This window comes from Larus michahellis, chromosome 9, assembly GCF_964199755.1.
Source record: "Larus michahellis chromosome 9, bLarMic1.1, whole genome shotgun sequence".
Classification (NCBI taxonomy): domain Eukaryota; kingdom Metazoa; phylum Chordata; class Aves; order Charadriiformes; family Laridae; genus Larus; species Larus michahellis.
The window spans coordinates 21,229,388-21,252,360 of NC_133904.1; the positions used below are offsets into that span (position 1 = coordinate 21,229,388).

At 55.7% G+C, this 22,973-nt stretch overlaps 1 protein-coding gene across 8 annotated transcripts in view; it reads right to left on the minus strand.

Annotated features, from left to right (window-relative positions):
• The window catches only part of LINGO1 (leucine rich repeat and Ig domain containing 1), a 166,564-nt gene that overhangs the window by 15,520 nt on the left and 128,071 nt on the right, over positions 1 to 22,973 (minus strand). The window contains exon 1 of one of the 8 annotated variants that reach the window (XM_074600017.1): positions 3,114 to 3,554. The exons of the other annotated variants lie outside the window; for them this stretch is intronic. Coding sequence (XP_074456118.1) covers positions 3,114 to 3,119 — 6 coding nt within the window. The 5' untranslated portion in view covers positions 3,120 to 3,554. Of the gene's footprint in view, positions 1 to 3,113; positions 3,555 to 22,973 lie in introns of those variants that run through there. 8 annotated transcript variants of the gene reach the window in all.

A 22,973-nucleotide genomic window follows, 5' to 3' on the forward strand; every position in this document is an offset into this window, starting at 1 on the left:
AATTACACTATAATTACACTGTAATTGTGGTGTTATTATACAGTGATTTATCAACCCCTCAAATTAAACCTCAAGTTACAGGATTTTATACTTGTTACATACATCAAGCAGTATAAACTTCAGCATCATTACAGTGCCTGTATTAAGGAGGAAACTAAAGGAATAATAAGTCATTCAGTCATGCTGTTAACCTTCCAGTGATATGAAACAGTGGTAATTAGAAGTATCACAGAGTAATTACGTTATAGGTGTAGAGTAACTGCAGCACGGTGTGGTGTTACAGAAGTATAACCATTCGTTTTGTAATTAAACCCCCAACAAAAAGGCTTGGAAAACCTGATTCTTCCCCAGGTGCTGTAAACTCAGCTCCACTATGTCCTCCAGCCGCTTCCCGCCCGTCCCATGGGAGCCTCAGTGAAAGCCAGGGCTGCCCAAGCTCCCAGTGCAGGCAGGTGCCCCAGCCCAGCTCCAAGCTGCTGTCTGGGGGCTTACAGCTGAGAGAGAAGCCCCTTATAGCTATCTGGTAACCTGCAAAGTCCCTACCAGGGACACTGTTGCCTCTAGAGAGTGTCTGTCCCTGTCCCAGAGCAGCAGCACTGGGGAAGGAGCGGAAGGGCCTGGCTACGACGAAAACTGCTCCAGCATGTCCATGGGAAGACGTGGAAGCTTTAGCCCAGGGAGACATTTCTTTCTCAGCCTTGCTTACCAGCCTTGCCAGGCTAAGAGCTTCAGGGACCACTTCTCCTCATGCTGTTAAGCCACTAAGCTGACATGCTCCGGGAGGGAGCCAGGAGCAGCAGGCGAGAAGGCATGGCCAGCCCAGGCATCTCCTCCCACCGGCCCCAGCCCATGCTGCTGGGATGGGCAATGGGCTGACCGGGGCTTCGTGTATACGGAGACGGAGGCTGCCCCTTGGCTCTGTGGCACCTGGCACAGGCACGGGGCGTTACTGGCCATTTGCATTTGCGAGAGGTCCAGGAGAAGGATGAAGTGTGCACTTGAAATGGGGGGAGCAGACATGCAGGAAGGGGGCCAAACAAAGGTCTGGGCTGTGGTGCTGGCGTGGGGCTGGAATAGCTGCCTTTGGGGTAGGGATGGGTTGGGCAGCACAGGCAGCCCTTATAAGGTCCTTGCAGCCCCAATGCCGGCAGGCTGGCTGGAGGCACGGCATCGCCGCTGCTCCACGGCCGTCTCCAGCAGGCATGAAGGTCAGGTCAGGGCTGCTGCAGGTGCCGGAATGGAGAGGAGAGGCTGGCGGGGGGGCTGGGATAGGGATGTGGAAGGGACATCATTTCAGAGCTGGCTCTGATAGGATGTGCAGAGGAAGGGGAGATGGAGGGACAAGGGAGAAGGAGCAGTTCTGTGGAGCGGGGCTGCTCCTGGGGATGCCTGAACTGCTCTGCCCATGCTCCCCCCATGGGCCAAGATGCTGGAGAACAGCGTGGGCTGGGGGTGAGCGTGGGGCTGTCACACTGGTCCCCAGCTGCAGGCCAGCACGTAGAGTCGCTTGCTGGAAAGGGCGTTTGCTGGGGAAGGACTGTGGATGGCAACTGCTTGGGTGGGCAGCAGCTGGGCTCGTGACAGGCAGAGAGGCAGAGCCTCAGCTTTGCCAACCGGCACGCATCCACGGCGAGGAGACCTGATCCCACCGGTGCCCACACTCACCCGCTGTCCCTCCCTCCCAGTGCAAATCACTTTCACGGCACGAACACTCCCATTTCTTCTCAGAGGTGGCACCTCCAGCACCTGGAGCGAACCGTGCCTCTGCCCTTCGCTCAGAGCTACTTACACATCCAAGGCACAAGGTGAAAAATCCAATAACCTACAAACAGTAGCAGAAAGCAACAAGCAATGGCACTGCCTGGGAAGGCTCACAAAGTCCTCCTTGCCAGCAGGCTCTCAGGCATCCTCGAAATCCCAGCTGCTCTGCAAAGCCCCTTCAATGTTAACCCCCTCTTTTTTCTGTCAGATGCGAACCGAAGGCTGAGCCCATGCTGGCAGACTGACCCTCCCCAGCATCTCCAGTTGTCCAGGCTGGATCCTGTGCACGGGGCTGAGCCCAGGCGGGGGGACCTTTCAGTGTGCCCACATTTCCCTCCAGAGCCTGAGAGATCATCCTGTCTGGCAGCAACTCCCCACAGCCCCAGCCCACCTACCTTCAGGCTGGGGGGCTGGAAATGGAGGGGTGAGCCCCCCGCCCTGAAAAATTACCCCCCATAGCTCTTGCCTCCAGTCCGGTCACTCAGGGCTGGTGAGCTCTCCCTGCCTTTATTTAACCCTTTGTGTCTCTCCCGCGGGGATAGGCAGAGGGCTGATTCCTCTTCTTGAATTAACCCTTGTTGGCTGGGGACCTGGGTTTAAGGGCTGATCTCCCTGCTCCCCGTCAAGCCCTGGCAGCTAGCACTGTCCCGGCCATACCCTACCTGAATATGTAATCTTCTCCATGCCGGTTAACTCATCTGCTTAGCTACCGAGGGGAGGAGGACGGCTCCCACATCAGGATGCAGCTCTGCGCTCGCCTCAGCACCGCTGAGCCCCAGCCCTTGGCTGGGTGAGTCTGCCAGCCTCGGGTGGCCGGGACCCCAACCCCGCACGGTGGCCCCGCCTGGCTGCAAGTTGTCCTTCCCGCAGGGGCTGGAGGGGCTGCGGGGAAAGGCAGGGGAGTGGCGCAGGGGTACTGGGGAGGAGATCAGCAGGGGGAAAACGCCCGGCCAGAGCAGGGCGGTGGAGGCGGCGGGATCAGCACCGGAGGGGCCGAAGGACAGCAGGGCCCGCAGCCACACGCCCCGCGACGGACAGTGCCCGGCCCCGCTGTCCGTTCGCCGCCCGGCGGTGCCCGCACCGCTCCCCGGGACCCGGATCCGCACCCCGGGGCGCGGCGCAAACCCGGCACCGGCGGGCACCCACGGCACACACACACGCGCAACCTCCCTTCCCCCCCCGTGCCCTCCCCGGTGCACGCACGAAGTTCCCAGCCCGGCGCCTCCGAGCACCGGCGAGGGTCCGGCCCGAGGGCAGCGACGCGGCTCCGGCCCGTGGTCCCCCCCACCTCCCCCGCACCGCCGGTACTGCCAGCCCCGGTCCCCCCGCTCCAGCATCCCCGTGTCGCTTACCTGCATCTCATTCTCGCCGGCGATCTCCTTCGGTCAGAAATGGCATCTCCCCCGGCCCCCACCCCCTCCGCCAAAACCTCCACCTGCAGTAACGCAGCTCCCCCTCTCCGCAGCGACAACACGAGAGGCAGCGGCGCTCCCGGGTCCGAGCCGCCCCCCCAACCCAGAGCCCGAGGGAGGGCCGGGCCGGGCACGGGGACGCTCCGGGGCCGCCCTTAGGGACGCGAGGCGACCGGCTGCCTCCCCTCCGCGCCCGCCCGGCGGCCGGCGGCGGCGGCGCTGCGGGGCGGCGGTGGCGGCATCGCCCCACCGGGCGGGATGGCACGGCCCGGGCTCCGCACGCCCGGTGCCGCCGGCCGGGTCTGCCGCGGCGGGGCCGGGCTGGGAGCCGCCACCGCTCCGGCCCCCGCCTCCCCTCCGGGAGGAGCCGCCGGCGGGCGCGGGGCGGTGCGCGGAGCGGAGCGGGGACGGGAGCGGCGACGGCAGCAGCGGCGGCCAGTCCCCTCCTCCCGCCGCCTCCCCCGCTCCAGCGCGGCGAGGGGAGGCGAGAGCCGGGGGGGCGGGGGGTGCGGGTCCCCCCGGTGACGGGGCGGGCAGCGGGGGAAGCGGGGGAGCAGTGCTTTTCGGGGAGGGGCCGCTGTCTCCGGTGTTGTGGCACCGGCAGACCGAGTGACTGCCCCCGCGATCCGACGGCAAACGGGGGCGGGGGCTGGGGACAACTGGTGGCTGGTCGCCCCCGGGTCACCGGCAACCCTCACAGAGGTGGGGGACCATCGGCAGTCCCCACTCCTCTGCCTCGTTGCTCGCAGAGGACGGACTAGAGGAGCGCTGCCGGTCAGTGCCTAGCCCTGCCTGAGCCTGCTGAGGGAAGATGCCAGGCTACCCCGGAGACTTCAGAGTGGTCCATCCTACAGCAGCTACCTCTGCAAGGCGTTTCGCTCCTCTTTTTTCACTGCCCCCCCTAAGCACATGAGAAGAAAACGGTTGCAAGGCGGGGACGGGACACCTCTGAGGACTAATCTGGACCTGGTAATCCCAAAGTCCTCCTTGGAGGCTTGGCGCATGCTGAGCTGGTGGCATCTCATTCAGGACTAAGTGCACAGCTTTCGAGCACTTCACCCCCTTCCATAATGGACACTGATTTATCAAGCAGCATTAGCAGATATGCTCAGCACTGGCTCTTCCAGCGGAGTCTGATTTCTCTGGCAGTAATGGACACAAACTTTGCTTCTAATGTGCATTTTCCCCTCTTGCTTCCTCTCACCAGGGCTCTCCTGGGGTGCTTCCCACTCCCTCCTGCTTCTACCCAGCTGTCCCACAGCATGGTCGGCTGCAGGCCAAGGCGGGCTCAAGGCAGCTGCACCAGTGCCTTCCAAATTTTGGCACGGGCTGGGGCTGGAGGCTCTACGAGAGTCCCTTCACTGGGTCCCATGAGCCTTTCCTTGGATGGCTCTTTCAGCCAGTGGGAGCTTTTGAGGAAGACAATGGCTTGGCCTTCCTCCACCAGCCACTTAATCAAACCCAAGGATGGAGATTCCCATGCAGAGCATCCCTCTGGGCAGGCCTCCCTTCCTCCCTCCTGAGAAAGCAGAGCTGCATGCTTGCCCCAGGCCACCTCCTGTGCGATGGCGTCCCCCCTGGGATGCCTGTACGTGCCCTCCCAGGAGCATGGGAGCGCAGCAGCTGTCCCAGGCGTGTCCTTGCAGTAGGCTACAAGTAAACCTAGGGTGGCGCAAGCCCCACTCCGCGCTCAGAGGTTACTGCCTCCTCACAGCCCGCAACGGAGCTCGTTATCCTCCTGCTCGGCACACGCGAGTTTCTGAGCGGAGCAGGAATAAACAAAGGGTAGGCACCGCGAGCTTGCCAGCTGAGGGCTGAATCACTCCTCCCCGCTCCCACTGGCGCTCCTGCCCACTCCTAGGATGCCGCCTCTCCTCCTGTGGGTGCAGAGCCTGGCTCGGATGGGCTGGGAGAGTGGGTGCCCATCAGGCGTGCAGCCCTGCATGGGCTTGGGTAAAGGATCCTCCTGGCAAGAAACACGGTGGGGGAAGAGAGTGACTGTGCACGCGTCCTCTGCTCCTGACTTCAAGGAAATTCAGCCTGGCCCCTCTCAGTGGTCCTCAGACCTTTACTCAGTGCAGATCGATGCCTCTTATTATTATGGCTATTTCAGCGATGGCATCGATGTTAATAGCACTTCACAAACACAGACAAAGCCGGCAATCTGAATGCAGCCAGAAAAAACCAAACAGAGGACAAAAGACAGGCTAAGAGCTCTGAATGCTGTTAATGCTTCCCACCCCCCCCACTCCCGATGGTTAAAGCCTCACTAAAGTCCAGGGCACCATGTATCCAATAATAACACTCCAGAATAATTCCTGGCATTGTCTGGTGAGAGCAGGGAGTGGAATTTCACCTCAGATACAGTAAATGCACCATGCAAGCTGTGCGTGGTGGCTGTGTGAGAGCGATGCTATACGCTGCCTGGAAGCAGGGGGCCTTCCAAGACCATCTTTCCCACCTCGGCTCCGATGGCCGTCCCCACCCCAGCAGCGCAGTGAGCAGCAGAGGACAGGGAACTTGGCGTGCAGAAGCAGAGATGAGCTTTTGGGCTAAGATGGCACCCACACACACTTCTCATATAGAAAAGTCCTGTGCAAAACCTGCCTCTTCTGTAACCTCTGCATTTGATTTCTGAGTTGGGCAGGCGGAGAGAGCGGCACGGCAGCAGAGGCGAGGGCAGCACGGGTGCCCCAGGTGCGGTGGTGGAGCAGAGCCCTGGTTTGCTCTGCCAGCTACGGTGGTGCGTTTTGTCTGGCAGTGAGGTGAGGCAACGGGGAGGATGGTGAGTGCAACGAAAACAAAGCATCACTTAATAACCACTCTCCTAGCTGGGTGCAGGAGCACGAAGGCCCTTATCCATGGTGTCAGAGTTTATAAGAAGCTGTTGCGCCTGATCTCCCTAAGATTTGCTATACCCCTCAAGGAGCAGAGCTGCCATTGGGCTTTTCCCTTCCTCTAAAAACTTTCACCCTTTCCAAAAACTTTCTTGGGTGACACTTCCTTACCCCAACAGCCCCAAGGACACCCCTGCCTGCAAAGGCAGGTCCCAGCAGCAATCAAATCCCTTGATCTCCGCAGGAGGAACCGCACTGGTCCCTGCACACGCTTCTGCATTTACCGATCTGTCATTGTAAGCTCTGTACTGGCAGTCCCTTTGTGCCCTTCTTGCCCCAAAATGTTGCCATCGTGCAGGCCTGGTGCAGGAGTGAGCTCCTGTGACTGGAGGGAGCCATCAGGACAGGGTGCCCAGGAGCGCGGCAAAGCGCTTTCCCCCAGGGACAAGTGAGCAGCACAGCGCACAACTCACCCCACACAGCACCAGGGGCCCAGATCTGCCTGGGACTGTCATGTTGTCTCCAGCTTTTCACGGGCCACCACTGGCCAACATCTCACCACCACAGACAAACAACTGCTGGGAGAGCTGAGACCATCCCACACACAGGCAGAAATGCAGCCCACCCTTAACACATGCTTGACAAGAAGGTCCTGCTTGAAGAGGAGCAGCGGTGCAGCTCAGAGGGGGTAATTTTGTAAGATTACTTGGGAGAAGGGCATCAATGGGACATTAGGAAAAAGAAGAGGATAACTGTGTGCTACTGTTCCTAGCAAGGGGCTGCTTTTGTAGAGGGACATTCAGAGTTAAGGTAAAGGTGAGCTTACTGTTAAGGTTCCCAAGGTATTGTAGCACGGGTGACAGAGTGCTGGGGACAGCCAGAAGCATGCACCCAAACCTCACTGGAAGTACTGCCATCTCCTGTCCCCACTATTAACCTGTATCTATTTGCAGCTGCCAGCTTTGTAGCAGACATGCTTTTTTTCCCCTCTCCCATCACCTTTACTGGCCTCCCACATGCTGTGGAGACCAACTCAGCTGGGTCAACCTCCTTCTTGCAGCACGGAGTGACTCAAAATGAGGGCCATCCTGGTCCTCCAGGTGTGACTATCCCGTCCTGACCTACATGAAGCCCCAGGCTGCAGAGGACATCGCGAGAGCAGCTCCACTCACAAACCCTCATCGAACATTTTCCTCTTTAAAACCCGCAGGGAGCAGCAAGAACATTTGGGTGTCCATCTGTGGGGGCTCATCCTGCAGACAGATGCTCCAGCTCTTTGCCACTGCCATCCTCAGATGATAACGGGCTGCAGCAGATGGTTCCCTTCTGTTGGCAGGAGGCAGGAGTTTATCCCTGCTCTGAGCTTCCTCCTGGAGATGTGGCACCTGCACACCGCACGAGGGACCAAGCCTCCCGCCCGGGCAGTGGGGAGCGGACCTGCCCCTCCATGAGGCTTGGTGGGACGTGCTCTGATATTCCCCAGCAACATCTCTCTTGCTTTCAATGCACCTGTCCAGGAATCCCACAAAACGTTCAGAAAGGGCTGAGCTGGCAGGAGGGAGATAGATTTTAATTACTCCCATTATTATTATAGTTCCTTTCCTTTCAGATTTTCACACTTTTGTCGTAACAAGCTGAGCTGAGAAAATACGTGCAAATGCCAGGCTGAGATAAGATGTACCACACCTTGAAGTACTGCCAGCACCAGCTCTGGGAACACCAGATCGGCTGTCTGCCCCTCCAGCCTCCTCCCTTTGTCAGCAAGGACTGAGGGGGGGTCGGTGCCCTCCCTGCCCCTGCGCACTCGGGGAGGAGGGTGCCTTGCATTTCCCCTGGGCTCAGCCGGCAGCTGCCTAGTACTGACCAGCCCCTGGAGAAGGCAATTGTAACCTCCTGGCTGCTCCTGGAAAGGCGACCCAGATGTCTTGTGTTTGCCTTGCACAACACATGCACGCAGAGCTCCTCTGCCCGTCTCCGGGCTGCAGCAGGACCTGCTCCTGAGGATGGCTGAGAGCACCAGTCCCTGTGGATGCAGTCGGGGGAGAAACACGCTCTCAGATCGCATGTGCTTTCTTCCTCGGAGGTGGTGACATTTCAGGGTGTGTGGGGGGGAGTGGGACGAAGGGGCAACGCAGGATATTCCTGCTCCCCCATCCCCGCGGCCATCTGGATGTGTACTGATGCCTCCTCACAGCAGGCTGAGTCAGTCCAGTGGCTTCTCATTATCAGCTGGAGGGAGTCCAAATTCTGCATTGTACGGCTGCTCCTGAGTGAAATCGTGTATCGTTATCAAGTATTATCATAATGGTTTCTCTCTGTACTGTCTTGTACTGCTCCTTGCCCTGGTCAACTGATTGATTTGGAGCAGAAGGAGCCAATGTACCAAAATCCTTCGACCACCAGCTGCTCACTTGGGACAGCTGTGGCAGAAGCCATGCAATGTCACCGTTGATGTGGGCTCGGGCCATCCAGGCCGTTGAGGGCGATCCCACCGCTGTCCTCATGCACAGCCTCACGCGCTGGGAGGCTGCTGCCCCTCCGGCAGCAGACATGTGGCCGAGCCCATCTCCAGGCACCTCTGCTCAACCAAAGCGAGGTGAGAGGTAGGAGATACTGTGGTCATGACTTGCCCATCTCAAACCATGACATCACCTCCATGATGCTCCAGAGAAGGTAGAAAGAGGGAGAAAAGGCCTTTCTGTAGCCCCCCTTGAGCGGGTACTACTGAAGGGGAGATGAGTTGCTGGTGCACAGGATCTGCCCCAGCTCAGCTCACCCAGGTCTCTGACAGGTCAAAGGCCACCACCCAGTTCTATTCAAGCTCAGGGTGCAGAAACTGGGCCTTGCTATGAAATGCTCTGCTGCGGAGAGGCCACGTGTCCTAATGTCAGCCTGACTCAAGTGCCTGATAGCTTGACTGCCCTGTCAAGCAGCCCAAACACACTGCATGAAGGCTGCGGGAAAAGACTCCATTAAATTCTTAAGCTCATTGACACACATACAGAAGGTATTAATAATATCAAGCATCTCAGTGTCTATTGTAGCCCACATCCAGGAGATGAAAGATAATTTCTGGGACAAGGAAGTTATGACAGTGACAGCTTTTTAACAGCTTGGCGTAAGAACAGGAGCCGCACAATGGGACAAAGAGTAATGATTAAAGATCTTCGCACAAAGGAGAGAGGGCCTGGAGGCTGCGGTGAGTGTGGTGGATATGAGAGTCGTGTCAAATGCCCACGCAGAAAAAGAAAAGGTTGTGTTGGACAAGGAGGATGGGAAGGTGGTGTGGGATATGTCCTACTGGGGCTGACTCACAAAAGCGTGGCAACTAATGGAAAGGGGTCAGGGTGCCTGGTGGGGATGAAACGGGCTCCTCACCTTAATGTTTAAAAGAAGTTTGGTCCCTGCCTGGCGTGTCAGGCAGAGAGAAGGGCATGCCTCAGCTGGGGCTGCAGCCAGCTTGGCTGGGGAGCTGGGGAGGGAGCTGAGCTGCGCCGGAGGCTGGGCAGAGACCAGGGAGCAGACACGGCACCCGGGGAAGGGCAGTCTGGCACAGGGCAGGGCAAGGAGGGAGCTCTGCTCCCCAAAGGCCAGCGCTGGAGAAGTGTAGGCAGCAGACCCAGCACCCGGACACCCTCAGAAGTGTAATTATGACCAATAACCTTGGTGTTTCTTTGCACACATACACGCTCCCCTAATGTACACTGAACATGTAAACAGCTGCCTAGTGACATTTGCACGCCCAATTACATCTGCATATCATTGATTTACATGCACAGTTGGAGAGCAATTAAAACACTGGAGCCTGCTTTGCACTTTCCCACGGCCACCTCTGTGAACCCATGCTGAGGAGGAAGAGCAGCTTGCGAAAGGGCCAGATCCTGGCCCGGTCCCCTCCGGCTGATGCCTTTTGTTTTCCCTCCCATGCAGTGGTGTGCAGGGAGAGCCCTGGCCTCGGTGCGTGCCGAGCTGGGTGGGCTCACGCGGGTGCCCTCTCCTGCAACACCTTCATCTACAGCGACCCTAAAACCAGCTGTAACGTTTGCTGTTTGCTCAGCTCCTGTCATAAGTGACTGGCGACTTTCCAAAAAGGATTAAAAGCAGGGAGTGAGAAACATAAAAGCTTGTGTAATTATGTGCAAAAAGCCCCTTAATAATTTATAGAGGGAGAGTGTAAATATCTTCGTGTGTTATTCAAGTGTAGCTCATTGTCCCGTTTGGCTAATACCCAGAGTGCACGCATCACAGGCTTTATCCGGGAGGCTGTTTTGCCTTTAATACCTTTCATAAATTATTGAATTTATAAAGAGGAAAGCAGGTGTCATGTTGCTCCTATAAACAGCTTGTTAGTTAAAACTAACGAAGGTGGGGAGCAACAGTTTCCTCTCACCTTGTCTGTCTCCTCTCTCACTGTCTCTGCTGTCATCTGCGATGAGGCGCAGACCCTGGGCTGGGGCAGAGCAGTGGCATTTGCCTAAAAAACCAAAGTCCCAGGGCAAATCAGAAGCACTGGCTGTGGAGAAATGGCCTGTGACACCCCTAACCTCTGGTTTTCTGAGACCTGCTTGTGCCCTCAGCGGAGGGTGGGGAGGCAGTGAGGACAGAGGGGTGGAGAGGATCGCTGTCTCCATCCCCAGCTTGCCTGCTGCAATGTCACCATCTTCATGTCACCTGCGGTCCTCGGCTTGTATGCAGCGATGGGGTGTTAGCTCCTGGGGGTACCCGAGGATGCTCTGGGGACTTTGCTCCCAAGGGAAAGGCAGGCATGAGAGGTGGACCCCGAGGGCAGGACAGGGCACAGACACGTCCCTGCCTGGGGGTCCTCTCACCACAATAGCCACTTCTGTCCCATTTCCAGCAGACCACGGCCAAGCCAAGAAGTCTGAGTGCTGCTCCTGAGCTCAGGGGATTTGCTTTCAGGCTGGCTGGGGGAAGCACAGCATCTCCCTGATTTTTCGCTGAGCCAGGCAGGGTGTTAGAAGGCCGCCTCTAAAAACAGCAGACGTGTGACTGAGTCAGGCAGCACGTGTCTGTGCGAGGGAGTCAGCCCGAGCACCCATGCACAGGAAAACCAGCATACAAGCTGGAACCATCCACACAGCCTTTGTCGGCCAGCCAGGCCCCCCTGCGCAGGCTGTGCCCCCCACCCCTGAGCTGCAGGATGGGGCGTAGCAAACGCACGCCGCCAAGGCAGAGCAAGCCTGTGCTCGGGGAGCAGCTGGTTCGGAGGCTCCGCTTTCACACCCATGAGAGAGCCACTGAAGAGATGAACCCACACACGCACCTTCTCCAAATATAATACATATGCATTAAAAAACAGATATAGAAAGGGAAGCCATCAAAAGTATTTTAAACAGAGTTTAGAGCAGCTAGCAGCAAATCCGGGTGAATATACTGCAACGCAAAGGACCCACATGGAAAATGTTGCTGCAGGGAAGCTGGCAACACTGATATCCCGATGGCCATCCATGGCCAGCACAGAGATGGGGATGCACAGAGCAACCAGAGCTGCGACTGCTAGCAGCAAGGTGCATTTGAGCCACATGATGAATGATGGACCCTGAAGAAGACCCAGCAGGGCCTCGCGGGCATGGGAAGAGGGAACTGAAACTATTGATAATCAATTAACTCCTTCAATTACAGAAGCCTAATGAGGTAGCGCAAAGTCAGCTCTAATGAACAACAGTTTAATAGAGGCGGTTCCTCAGGGCACTGGTTTTTGACTCAATCTTTACAAGGTAGGAAACACTGAAAAAGTATCAAGCAATTAGTGTCACTTAATGAGCACCCGCTCCCTGCTCTCTGCAGAGCTGACAGTCGTGGAGAGCAGCTGTCTGTTACAGCATAGGGTGTCCCTGACCCCCGGGAGAGGTCCTGCCTTGTGCCTGGTTGGTCCCCAGCGCAGTGGTCCACCAGCAGTGGGGTGGCCCGGCAAGGAGCTCTGCCATCGCGGCTTTGCTGGCTGCATGGAGCTTGTGTATCCCAGCGGACCGTGCAGTTTCTGGGGATGCTGCCGGATGTATTAGCTGCTGTAAGATGAAGCGAATGTCACAGAGCCCAGCTCTCCCCTAAAGGCAGCTATTTTTTCATTTTTTTGGTGATGACAGCATAAGTGACAAAACAAATGTCACTGCCCGCTGGCCCCGATGCCTCTGTCGAAACCTGCTGGGTTCTGTGAAGTGCTGGGGGAGGAAGCAGGGGGGTGGTGGAGGACGGATGCTGTTCCTCCCAGGAAAGCACTGTCCCTAATGCCCCTGCATGGGCCCCCTCTGTGCCCATCACAGGGGCAAGTGTCGGCATAAGGGACCTGCACCAGGAGCCCTGCTGCAAGCAGCCGCGGCTGCAAGCAGGGCCCAGGGAAGCCCCAGGAGGAGACTGTGGCTGTCCTTGCGATCCGGAGCCGGGGATCTCCCACAAAGCCGGGATACCGGCGGTGCCATCCCTTTGGAAGGCATGGTGCTGCGTTAGGGAGGGATTTACATACTAAGGAGCCTCCAGCAGAGTAAAGACAACCTAACATCTATTTTGGGTCTCAAAGCCAAAGGCTGTATTTCAAATCCGCTAATCAGGTGAGAATACAGCAAACTCGTGCAGAGAAGCCGGGGAAGGAGGGGGAGCCTCTAGCTCCTGGCAGTGCTCCTGGCTCCACAGCCATGTCCCCACGGGGGCTGGAGGGGGCTCCTGGCAGTGGCTCTCCTGGCACCCACCAGAATTGGGCTTCCAGGGGAAGGCAGCCCCTGATCTTGTGGGGGCTGAGCCCCAAACTCTTGCTGCATGCGGTCCCCATGGAGGGGCCCTTCCAGCATCTAACCCTCCACGTGCAGGGGCTGCTGGGGTCCTGCCTTTACTCAGAGCCACCCAGAGCTGAACCGGAGCACAGATGCCATGAAGAAAGCAGAGAGAGGAGAAATCCCCCCGCATCTTATGATTACTGAGACAACCTCCCCTGCCAACATCTGCAGCACCCAGCCATTTTTAAAAAGCGACGCCTCCACCTGAAAGAGCACTTTAAACACAGAAACATTTCCTATGAAATTGCACAGTCCAGCAAAGCTCCCGTGCAGCCTGAGCTGCTGGAAGGGCACCATTGGCTTAGCCCCATTCCCCACAGATGGAGCAGACGGAGGCAGGGGGGCTTGCTCCCCAAGCCCAGGTGTGTGTTGCTGCCTGTGCCTCCGGCTGCTGTGGCAGATGGAAGTGGATGTGCACTGTCTGCTGGGACCACACAAGGGCTTGGCTGTGGCCTCCTTGCCCTGACAATGGGCTTGGGAGCAGGCTGGGAGCAGGGTGGATGACTGGAAGAGCCCAGATGCCAGGAGCGGCACAGGCCAGGTAATTCACCCACACGGACATACGTGTGTCTGTAAAAGATCTTGGGTCTGAGCACCATTCCCAGGGGTGTAATGTGTGGGGCAGATGACCCCTTGGCCCAGCCTGGGGAGAGGGTGGGGTGGAGGTGAGGAGTCCAGAAGCCATCCTTGTGCAGAACTGGGCCAGAGCTTGCATGGGAAGAGGGACCCAGGAACCTCCCAGGACCAGGATAAGTCAGAAGGGAAGTGCAAGGCAGTGGATTGGAGGAAGAAGGAGAGACATGGGTAGATATAGGTAGGGAAGATGATAGCCCCACATACCTGGTATTAGACCCATGCAAAAATCTGAATTTGGGAATCTCCAGTTCCCATGAGCTAAGACCAGTGACCAGTGTAACCAGCAACTGCCCCCAGCTGTTTCCAGTCTGACAGCACTGACTGCAGATGCCAACCTTGGGGGACTACCGTATCCTGAGCTCAAATGGATCTGCAGAGATCTCCAGGGGATGGTCCCCTGGCCTGGCTGCTGGCCAGCTTCTGTGTGGACAGAGTTGCACTTGTCCCCTCCAACCTGCCCAGTGCCCGTTTTCCCTGCAGTGCGGAGGGGATACAGGGCACAGCTCCTGGCTGGCCTCCCCCAGACCATCTTGTCACAGTTCATCAGGACCAGAAAGGGTGCTGAGAGGGGGTCTCGGGAGTGCGAAATGCCCAGGGAGGTGGGGTGCAGGCTGTTGTACAGAGGATGCTGGAAGAGCCAGTTTCATTAACAGCTACGCAGCTCCAGACGCCAGAGATTATTCTCATCTCTTTTCTTGTTTGGTCGATTTACTCAAAGACTATTAGTGGATTAACTAAAATTCTGGAGCAGCATCTTCACAGGGGGTTTAGGGAGGTGGAAGGGGTAGCTTTCATGTTAGCCTGCAGTAAGTCTGAGCTAGGCAGGCTTGCCAGGGGGAAAACAAGAGGCGCAGAGTCCTGGCAACAGCCGCTCTCTTCTCCAAAACTGGCATTGTTGTAGAGAAACAGTGCTGTCTGGAGGGCAGCAACGTCAAAGGCTGGCAAGCCAAGCAGTCCCTCCTGCCTCCTTCCCTCTCACATGTTACGCTTTGCAGCTTCTGGGCTCCATTTCATGGGGAGGGCTTGGGGACGCAGGGGACTGAACCCAGGGATGTGGGAAGTCTCTTCCCACCTTCTGTTCCTACGTCCTCCTCCCTGCAGGCAACTCCCACTGGGGGTGTTGCTCTGATAAACTCTCATTCCTCGTCCCAGAAGGTCCCGTGACCATGCCCTGGTCTCCCCACAGCCCTCAGAGCCCTCAGATAAGCAACCTCACAGTGATCCTTATTTTCCCGGGCAGTGTTGGTGCGTGTGGCAGAGTCTTCCCCCTTCCCACCCCCCTCCCCATCAACTGGCAAAGCCCCAGCGGTTTCCCCCGGAGAGCACGCGGTGAGACACAGCATGAAGCAACTGCAGATAATTAAAGGATTGAATGGGGTATCGAAGAAGAGCAGGGAGCTTGCAACATCCATAAATAGCTCTCCTTGCCGAGCTGCTTAACTCCTTGCTTGTTCTTGCCAAAGTGCAGACCCCAAAGGGACGGTGCCTGTGCATGAATAGGGGTGGAAAGTTCAGGAGCGTATTTTTAAACCATTCAAGCTGTACGCAGCCTGAGTGATACATTATTGTCTGTGTGTGTCACTTGAAATATCTTATGAATGCAAGAAAAAAAAAAAAAGCACCATTTTGGCTCTCTAAACTCCCACCCCTCTGCTCCTACCCAAATAACGTCAAGCTAAATCTGACAGGCGAAAGGAAAGCACCATGAGGTCAGGCTAGTTAAAAGCAGCGTGAAACGCTCTTATCCTCTGGAAGGAAGAGCCCCAGTTTGCGGGGCCGGAGGGCAGCGGGCCTGGTGGCAGGTGCAGGGCCGAGCAGGCACGTATCTGCACAAGGACAGTGGTGTATCAGGGAAGAGCCTGCTAGAAAAACACTGGGGTTCCCAAGGAGCCCCAGGAAAGGCAGTATAACTATGTGCCGAATGGAGATGGTGTCCTTCATCTCACACGGCAGCAGATCTTCCCCAGACCATGGGAATACTGGATGTAGAGTCAGTGGACCAGGACAGCAGGGGAGTGGGGTCAAGTAGTCTTGACTATTGCCCCAAAAGCACAAGGGACATCAACCCATTGCTCACCCCTGTTACCCCACCTTGGGTCTGAATAAGATGGCATCGCCTCAGTGCCACAGCGCTGCCCACCCTGAGCCTCTGGGGCCTCTCTGGGGGGCTGGCGCTTGGTGGCAGTGACAGCCTGCCAGTCCCCGGGGCTGGCAGCCAGCCTCAAGCTGTGGCTGGAGACAGAGATACCAAAGAGCCTGACGAATGGCCGGAGCCAGGGCGAGATACAGCAAGACAAAGGGAAAACAAACCAGAAACTCACTGGGAAATCATTCCTCTCCTAAATGGTGCTGATATAATTAAGCAGCACGGGCTTTATGAATGATACCATCTCTGCCTCGAAACACATCATTACCTCTTTCTGTAAGAGCAGTATTTTTAAATACATATTTCCTTTTTAAACGCCTGAGAAGAAGGCTCCATGGCTGGGACGCTGGGGTACGTTGCTAATCACCTCTTATTTCACCCAGTGGCAGGAAAGCATTTTGTGCTGAGCTCTGTCTCTCCTGCACACACACCTCTGCTCTGAGTCACCGCTGTGCACTTCTCCTCTTCCTCTTCTCTCCCCATCCCTCCCTACTGCCACCGATACCAGAGGGGACAACAGACCCAAACCCACATTCCCCAGCCACAAAGGGTTCAGCCTCCCCATGCCCAACCTGCCCAGGATGCCGGTGCTGCACATCAACCCAAACCCCTCCACTGAAGCTATGTGAGCCCCTCACCATACTGTTTTCCTTGTTTTACAGAAGCCAAGGCTCAGGGAGATGACTTATCAACTGCTGACCCAAGCTGGTTTCCCCCCTCTGGCACCCTCCCCACCCCAGTAGGGTTTGGGTGATGCTCTCACTTTGGTACAATTTGGGTATTTCTGTTCCCAGACGACTCACCCAGCCCATGCCAGGTCTGCCATTAGTGCTCACTGCAACAGATTAGAGAGGCCCAAGCAAGAACGAAGGGCTTTCGTGCTAGAAATTGAAAGTTGATGGAGTGTGTCACAGGAAAATGACAACAACCTACTGTACCTCGAATGACAATTATTTTTCCCTCATTGGAAGTGATTGCATTTCTCCATCAGTGACACTACTAATGTCATCAACACCAACAGCTCTCTTAAGGAAAGGCTCTTTCTCAGCTGCGCACCCAAAATTTCCTTAGACCTGCTTTTTCCTCCCCTCCCTGATCCGCTTCTTGCTCTTTTGCAGGACGTGCTCAGCTGACGGCTGGCCAAGAGACCAACTTATCATACGTGTGCGCTCTCCCTCCTTGTCCCTACGGTTCCTGCAGATGCATGCCTCTGTCAGATCTGCTCCTCCAGACTATTTCTGAATATGCTATGGCTGGAAATTACAAAGTCGAATCCTGTTGCTTAACTGTGATTGGCCATACTACTGCTATCTGTGTTACAGCGATGGGGCCGCGCTGGGCAGTCTGATCCACATACCCAGACTGGCAAGGGGAAGGAGCTGAGAGACACGATGTCCTTTTAGAGATGGAGAAAAGTGTCAGGCTGCACCTCCGACTGCTGTGGGATTTGAGCATTGTGTAGCCACTGGCACCCTGGAAGCCCTGCTGTCCTTGCAGACCCTGGAGCACCGTGCTCAGGCAACTCCAGCCACCCTCACTGCCACCTTCAATGTCACGGACACTTGTGCTGGATGTTAGCCTGGGGATGCCCTGCAGCCATAAGGGTCTCACAGCAGGGTGAAAGGACAAGGCTGCTACCCAAAAGCCCCTTCTCCAAGCGATTTTGGCCCAGAATTTGGAGCAGCACAAGCCCCAGGGGCTGTGGAGTTGGGTCTTGTGTGTCCCCAAGGTGCAGCCATGCTTTCCATGTGCACTTTCTCCCGTTCCCAAGGTGCTTCCCCTCCCTCTCCCAAATCCAGCATGAGTTAATGCTTGCTGGCAGAAGGCCAGCCTGATCTATTAAGACACACAAACCCATGAATGGGCCACTGAGAAGCACTGGGAGCCTGGTGTATTCCATAGTGCCAACCCACCCTGGCCTAAGTGAGCCTTGCGGGACTCCTCAAAAGCCTTATCCTCCCCACCAAAAGCCCAAGCCCTGGGGAGTGCCACCAACCCATACGTATTTTGGGGGGACAGTGGTCCCATGGCGGTGCTGTGCATGGCAAAGATCCTGGCTGGAAGGACAGGGAGGGTGATGCCACGTTGGGGTGAGTGGTGAGGCTGGCGCAGGCGGGCACGTCACCCTGCTCCGCTCTGCGGGTGCCACGCATGCCAGGGTAGACAAATGCGCATGCTCCAGCGGCTTTCAGTGCCGCATATGTTGTGTGGGTTGAGAGCACATATGTTAGATACACACACATCTACGTGTGTGTGCGTATATATATACACAGACATATATGAGAGAGACTATTATAGATACACATTTACATGTATAATCAACACCAAAAATTACTGCAGGATTTTTAAGACAGCAGAATCAACCCCAGGTATCAGAAAATGGCTATCTTTATCTCTACCTTCTCAGCTTGTGCCTTTGGTTAGGCTGGAGAACACCATGTGCCAGAGCCCCAGTTGGGGAGGGTGCTGGGAGGGTGCTGGGGAGGCAGAGCTGCCCATCTCCCACAGACACACTCTGCACAGTGCCCTGGGAAGGAGCAAAGCATCCTCCCTGGGGTGCAAGCTGAGAGCCACGCACAGGGCAAGCAGGTACCTAACTCCTATAGCCCCAGAGGGGGTCCGTCCACCCAAACACAGCCCGCATCCATGAATGAGCCAGATGAACTGCTGTATGGCTAATGGAGAGAAAAGGCCTTGTAGGGCCAGGATTAATCTCTTTCTAAGGTGGCTGCCTGAGAAAGGTCAGATGAATCGTGCCTGGACAATTCTGGACGTGCCTTTTTTCTCCCTGCTGACTATAAATGTCATCCAGCCTGCAGGCTCGGAGGCAGGTACCTACAGAGGGGCCACATGCAGCCAGGTGAAGCGAAACCAAGCCCACGTACATAGCTGCTGCTCTGGATCAAGCCTGGCACTATGCACGTCCACAGGCAGTGCAGGGAGGCAAACACGCCCCCCTGGCTCAGGGTTTGAAAACCTGAGATTTATTCCAGCCGCACGGCTCAGCTGTTAAAAAGTTATGACCACATCAGCTTGGTAAGTGAAACTTTTTCATTCAGCGTATCGGATAGCCCCAAGCAGCGTCACCCAGCTGTAAAGCACTTCAGAGTTGACTCAATGTCACATTTAAGTGCCGGATGCATCAGAATTCAGGATGCTTCAGAAAGGTTATGTAAACCATTACATCAAATCCTGGGAGAGTTATTAAGGTGAGCGGCAGAGCATGGGAGAATGGGTGATTATCTTGCAGCAGTACTGTGGAACCACACGAGCAATGTCCAGCTTAAGGATGTAACTCATTCTCCTTACAAGCCTAATTTTGTTTCTCCCTAGTGCTTCTTAAAAAAATTTTGAAAAAAAATCTGCCTGCCAAAGAATTCTCTATTCTGGAAAATAATTATTCAAGAGAGTGTCCAATTAATCAGCTAAGGCATTGGGGAGATAAGATGATCTGAAAAATTGAATGTTTCTCACCATTGGAAAAGTCTTCTATTTCCCCCTGCCCTTTTTTGGAATGTCATATTTTAAATTCAGTGTGGTCTATTAGCTCCAAATTTATTTTGTTCATCTGAACTAGTGCCTTTGAGGACTTGGGGGAGGACTGCCTGGTTAATTTTGGAGTTATTTGCTATGGACTCTTGAACGTCTCAAAAGTGCGTGGGCTCCCCAGGGAGTTTCTCAAGTCTGCAGCACTTGTCTTCAAGGACGTGAAAGCATCTGCAGGGGCCTGCAATTTTTCCGAGTTTGGAACGTACCCAGCCAGGTCAAAAGACGTCAAGAAATCTTTAGGAGCAGTAAACGCATTTTGTAAAGCCCATAGCCTATCTGTTTGGTTTAAATAACGGTAAGAAACCTGCAGAGGCAACATGAACACTTTGGAAATTGCAGGCCTGAAGCAGCTAGTTGAAGGACCTTCATAACTCAGCAGCCATCACACTGAAAATCTTTGGTGCTGTTGTGATAAAGCAGCCGAGACGTGCTAATTATAAAAACACCACTGATGGAAGTCTTTCAGCATCCTGCCTGGAGCGTTTCCCTCATGGCCACGCTGCCTTCTCCTGAGAAAACCACAGAAACCACCCAGAGATAACTAAAGCTGTCTTGCAGACCTCCTAATCCCACAGGATTTACACACCCCGTCTCCATGTCAGCAGCCTGTGTCCACCTCCGGGTGAACCACTGGGATGTTGCTCCCTTGTGCACCTACACCAGGGAGAAACGGGGAGCAGATCCCACTGCAGACTGACCCCTAGCTCATGGTCCTGCTCCAGCAGCTCCCACACCGCGGTCCGGGAAGGCGGGCAGCTCAGCCTGCACACTGGCACAGGGCTTGGAGGATGCACAGGGATGCTGTGTGTGCAGGCAGTCACGGCAGCGCTGTCTCCTGCATGGGACGCATGGGCTCAGCCTCCGCAGCCCCATGCACGCACACCCACACTCAGCCCCTCGTGCAGACAAGAAGAAAAGCATTGCTGAGTAACTTGGTTAATTCCTGGACAAAATGGGCAGTGTGAGTGGCGCCGGGTGTATAATAAAAGGTTTAGGCCCTATAGTTGTGCTGCTGTCACCCCCTCTGGTGGGTTATAAATGTAGTACATGCCATTGGCATTTCAACACTTATTTTCATTTTGCTGCGTATTCAGTGGTGCATAATCGCGCCGGTGTCGAACAAGGGGGCAGTGACTCACAGGCAGGCTCCAGCAGTGTGTGATCACTGTCCAGGGTGAGCTGCATGACAGTCAGGGAGAGCTGTGCCCTTCTAATACCACAGTATTACTCCTTAAGTCCTAATCGCTATTGAATAAGCCCTGCGCAAGTCCAGGACCCTGGATGTGGGCTTGGCCTAGCCGTGCCCACAGGAAGCTCTTTGGAGGGTGCTGGGGATTCCAGTTTTGTTGAGACCGAAGCTGGCCCATAATGAGAAGGTGCCATCATAGGTAGCTCACCCAAACCTTGTGAAGACGCTGTGGGGGGAAGTCTTGTCCCCTGGCACGGCTCCCCAAAGGTGGCAGGAGAGCTGTGCCCATAGGACAGTGTGGAAGAGCAACTGGGCTGGGGCCAATCGCAACCTGCTCTGTGCAGAAAAGGAACCTGGTCTCCTGGGCTACCAGCTGGCACCTTTCACTGATGTTAACATTCATTTAAGAAAAATTACAAAAAACCCCAACACGGGCTAATTAGCTAATGACATTATTTTGGCCTGATGTGCCATATAATTAAACAACTAATAAACGGCAAGAGTCCTGTGCTGCTGAGGCTCCTGAGTCAATACCATGCTATTACCATGGTGTAATTGAGTTTACTGAGAACCGTAGCACAGACGTCCCAGAGCCCATGCAAGGAATGGTACTGAAATAGCCGCCAGAGACCCACATGCTGGATAAAAGAGAAAGACAAATCTTTTAATCTACAGTACAGCCCAAAGTCACACATGAGAAGACAAGTTTGTCCTTTATAATGTGGTAAACACATTTGCTAGAGAGGAGGGTACACACGACCTGGGAAGGGTTACACGTACAAGAGCTTCTCTGGTAGCAAAAGGGGCTTCCCGGGCTCCAGGGAGGGTGGGAGTGGGATGAAATGCGGCTTGTCCTCACTTCTGCAGAAACACTTCCAAAAGACTATTTCTTGGTATCCAAAATGTTTACATTTCTCCATTAAAAAGGTACATTTTTGGTGAATTTCTGGTGACAGAACCAAAAGACACATCAGGGCTACTGAGAGGTCTCAGGGCCGGCTCAAGGTTTCCTCCTGGAGGCCCGGCTTTTGGACACCAAGTGCCCCAGCCTAATACTGCGCCAGCAGGCTAAGAATGGGCCAGGAGATGGATTTGGGGCTGCGAAATGTGTTTCTGGTTTTTTTAGTGCTTGTAGGAAAGAAGGAGAGAAGAGTGGGTTGGCAACCACACTCTCACTTGAGTCATGAAGCATCTAGAGATGTCTCATTATTATTTGCTGTCCATGGGGTGGGGACACTCAGAGGTGATTTTGTAATATGGATGCATTATAAGTCAAATGCAATGAACACACAACCTTTGTGCGCACGCACACACACACACACGCAGAGTCCATGCCTCCCCTCCTGCACCGCCTGGGCTCACCTGCAACGTGCAGCCCTTGTGTGCTCCCACGCTCTCCCCTACCCGCAGCCCTGCTCCAAACGCACGTCCCCACATGCACCCATGCTCTGGCTCGTCTTCCTCACCTCCCTTCCCTGGCAATGTCAAGCAAGAGCTTCTTACACTTCCAACTGCTCTCAGGCTGACCCTGAAAGCTTCGCAGTGGCATGGCACTATCTGTCATCCCAAGGCAGAGGCACAAGCCTCCCGCACTGTGCCGCTGTCAGGTCCCTGCATGGCAGCAACGGGCAAAACCCGAGTCCCGCTGGCAGGCAGCGGGCTGACCGGCCCCACAATAGGAGCCTCCTGGTGACAGTGCAACAGAAGGACAGGGCACGGGGAGGGACGCACATCATGGCTGCGAATCTGGGAGCTGAGGCAGGACCCTGGGGACCTGTGCTCTTCATACACGGTAGGACAGTGGCGGCAGCTCAGTAGGTCCAGCTCATATCCACACTGGAAACTGATCAAATGGGGCCCAGGCAGAAATGCAGTGGGATCCTGGCCAAGGGACCCTATCCCAGGGGTTGCAGCCACAGTCGATGCAGCCTCAGAGCTCCTGGAGGGTTTCTGGTAGTGTGAGCGGGGCAGACAGGCTGCAGCTGATGGGCTGAGCAGTGCTGCTCTGAGTGGGGCTCCCCAGGCCCCAGCACCCTGGGCCCCAGCACACTGGCCCTGCTTCCACCCACATCCAACCATGGACCTCTGGTCCTCTCCTGTGGCTCTGTCCCCATCCCACAGAGCTCCTCAGGAAAAGGAGACTTGAGACCGAGCGATGACAGAGCCCAGAGGGATCACTCTCAACCTATCCTCCCAGCTTCTACTTAGCACAAACCACATCATCTCCCAGGAGCTTCAGCATCAAACCCACAAGGGTTCCTCACTTAACCTGCCATCGGTATTTAAGACAGATGCACAGCTCTGACTTCAAGACTGCAGTTTTGAAGCAGACTAAGCTTTGGTGCTGGTACAGGAGGAGCTCCCCAGCCTCCCGGGACAGCAGGAGAGGGATGATGGCCAGGGGACGGCAAGCAACAGGGCTACCTCAAAAGAGAGGCAAAACCTGTGCTTGCAAGAGGGCGGAGAGTGGGTGCCCACCAGCGCCGTGGCTGTGGGTGGACATGTGGGTGGTGCCAGCAGCAGAGGCTGGCGGAGCTGCCACCAGCTCCGGGGAAGAGGGGGACATGCAAAGGCTCAGTGACGGTGGAGCTGCCGCTGACAGTGAGAGGCAGCTCCTGTCATTAGTGTGAGCCAGGCTCTGCCAACTCAAAT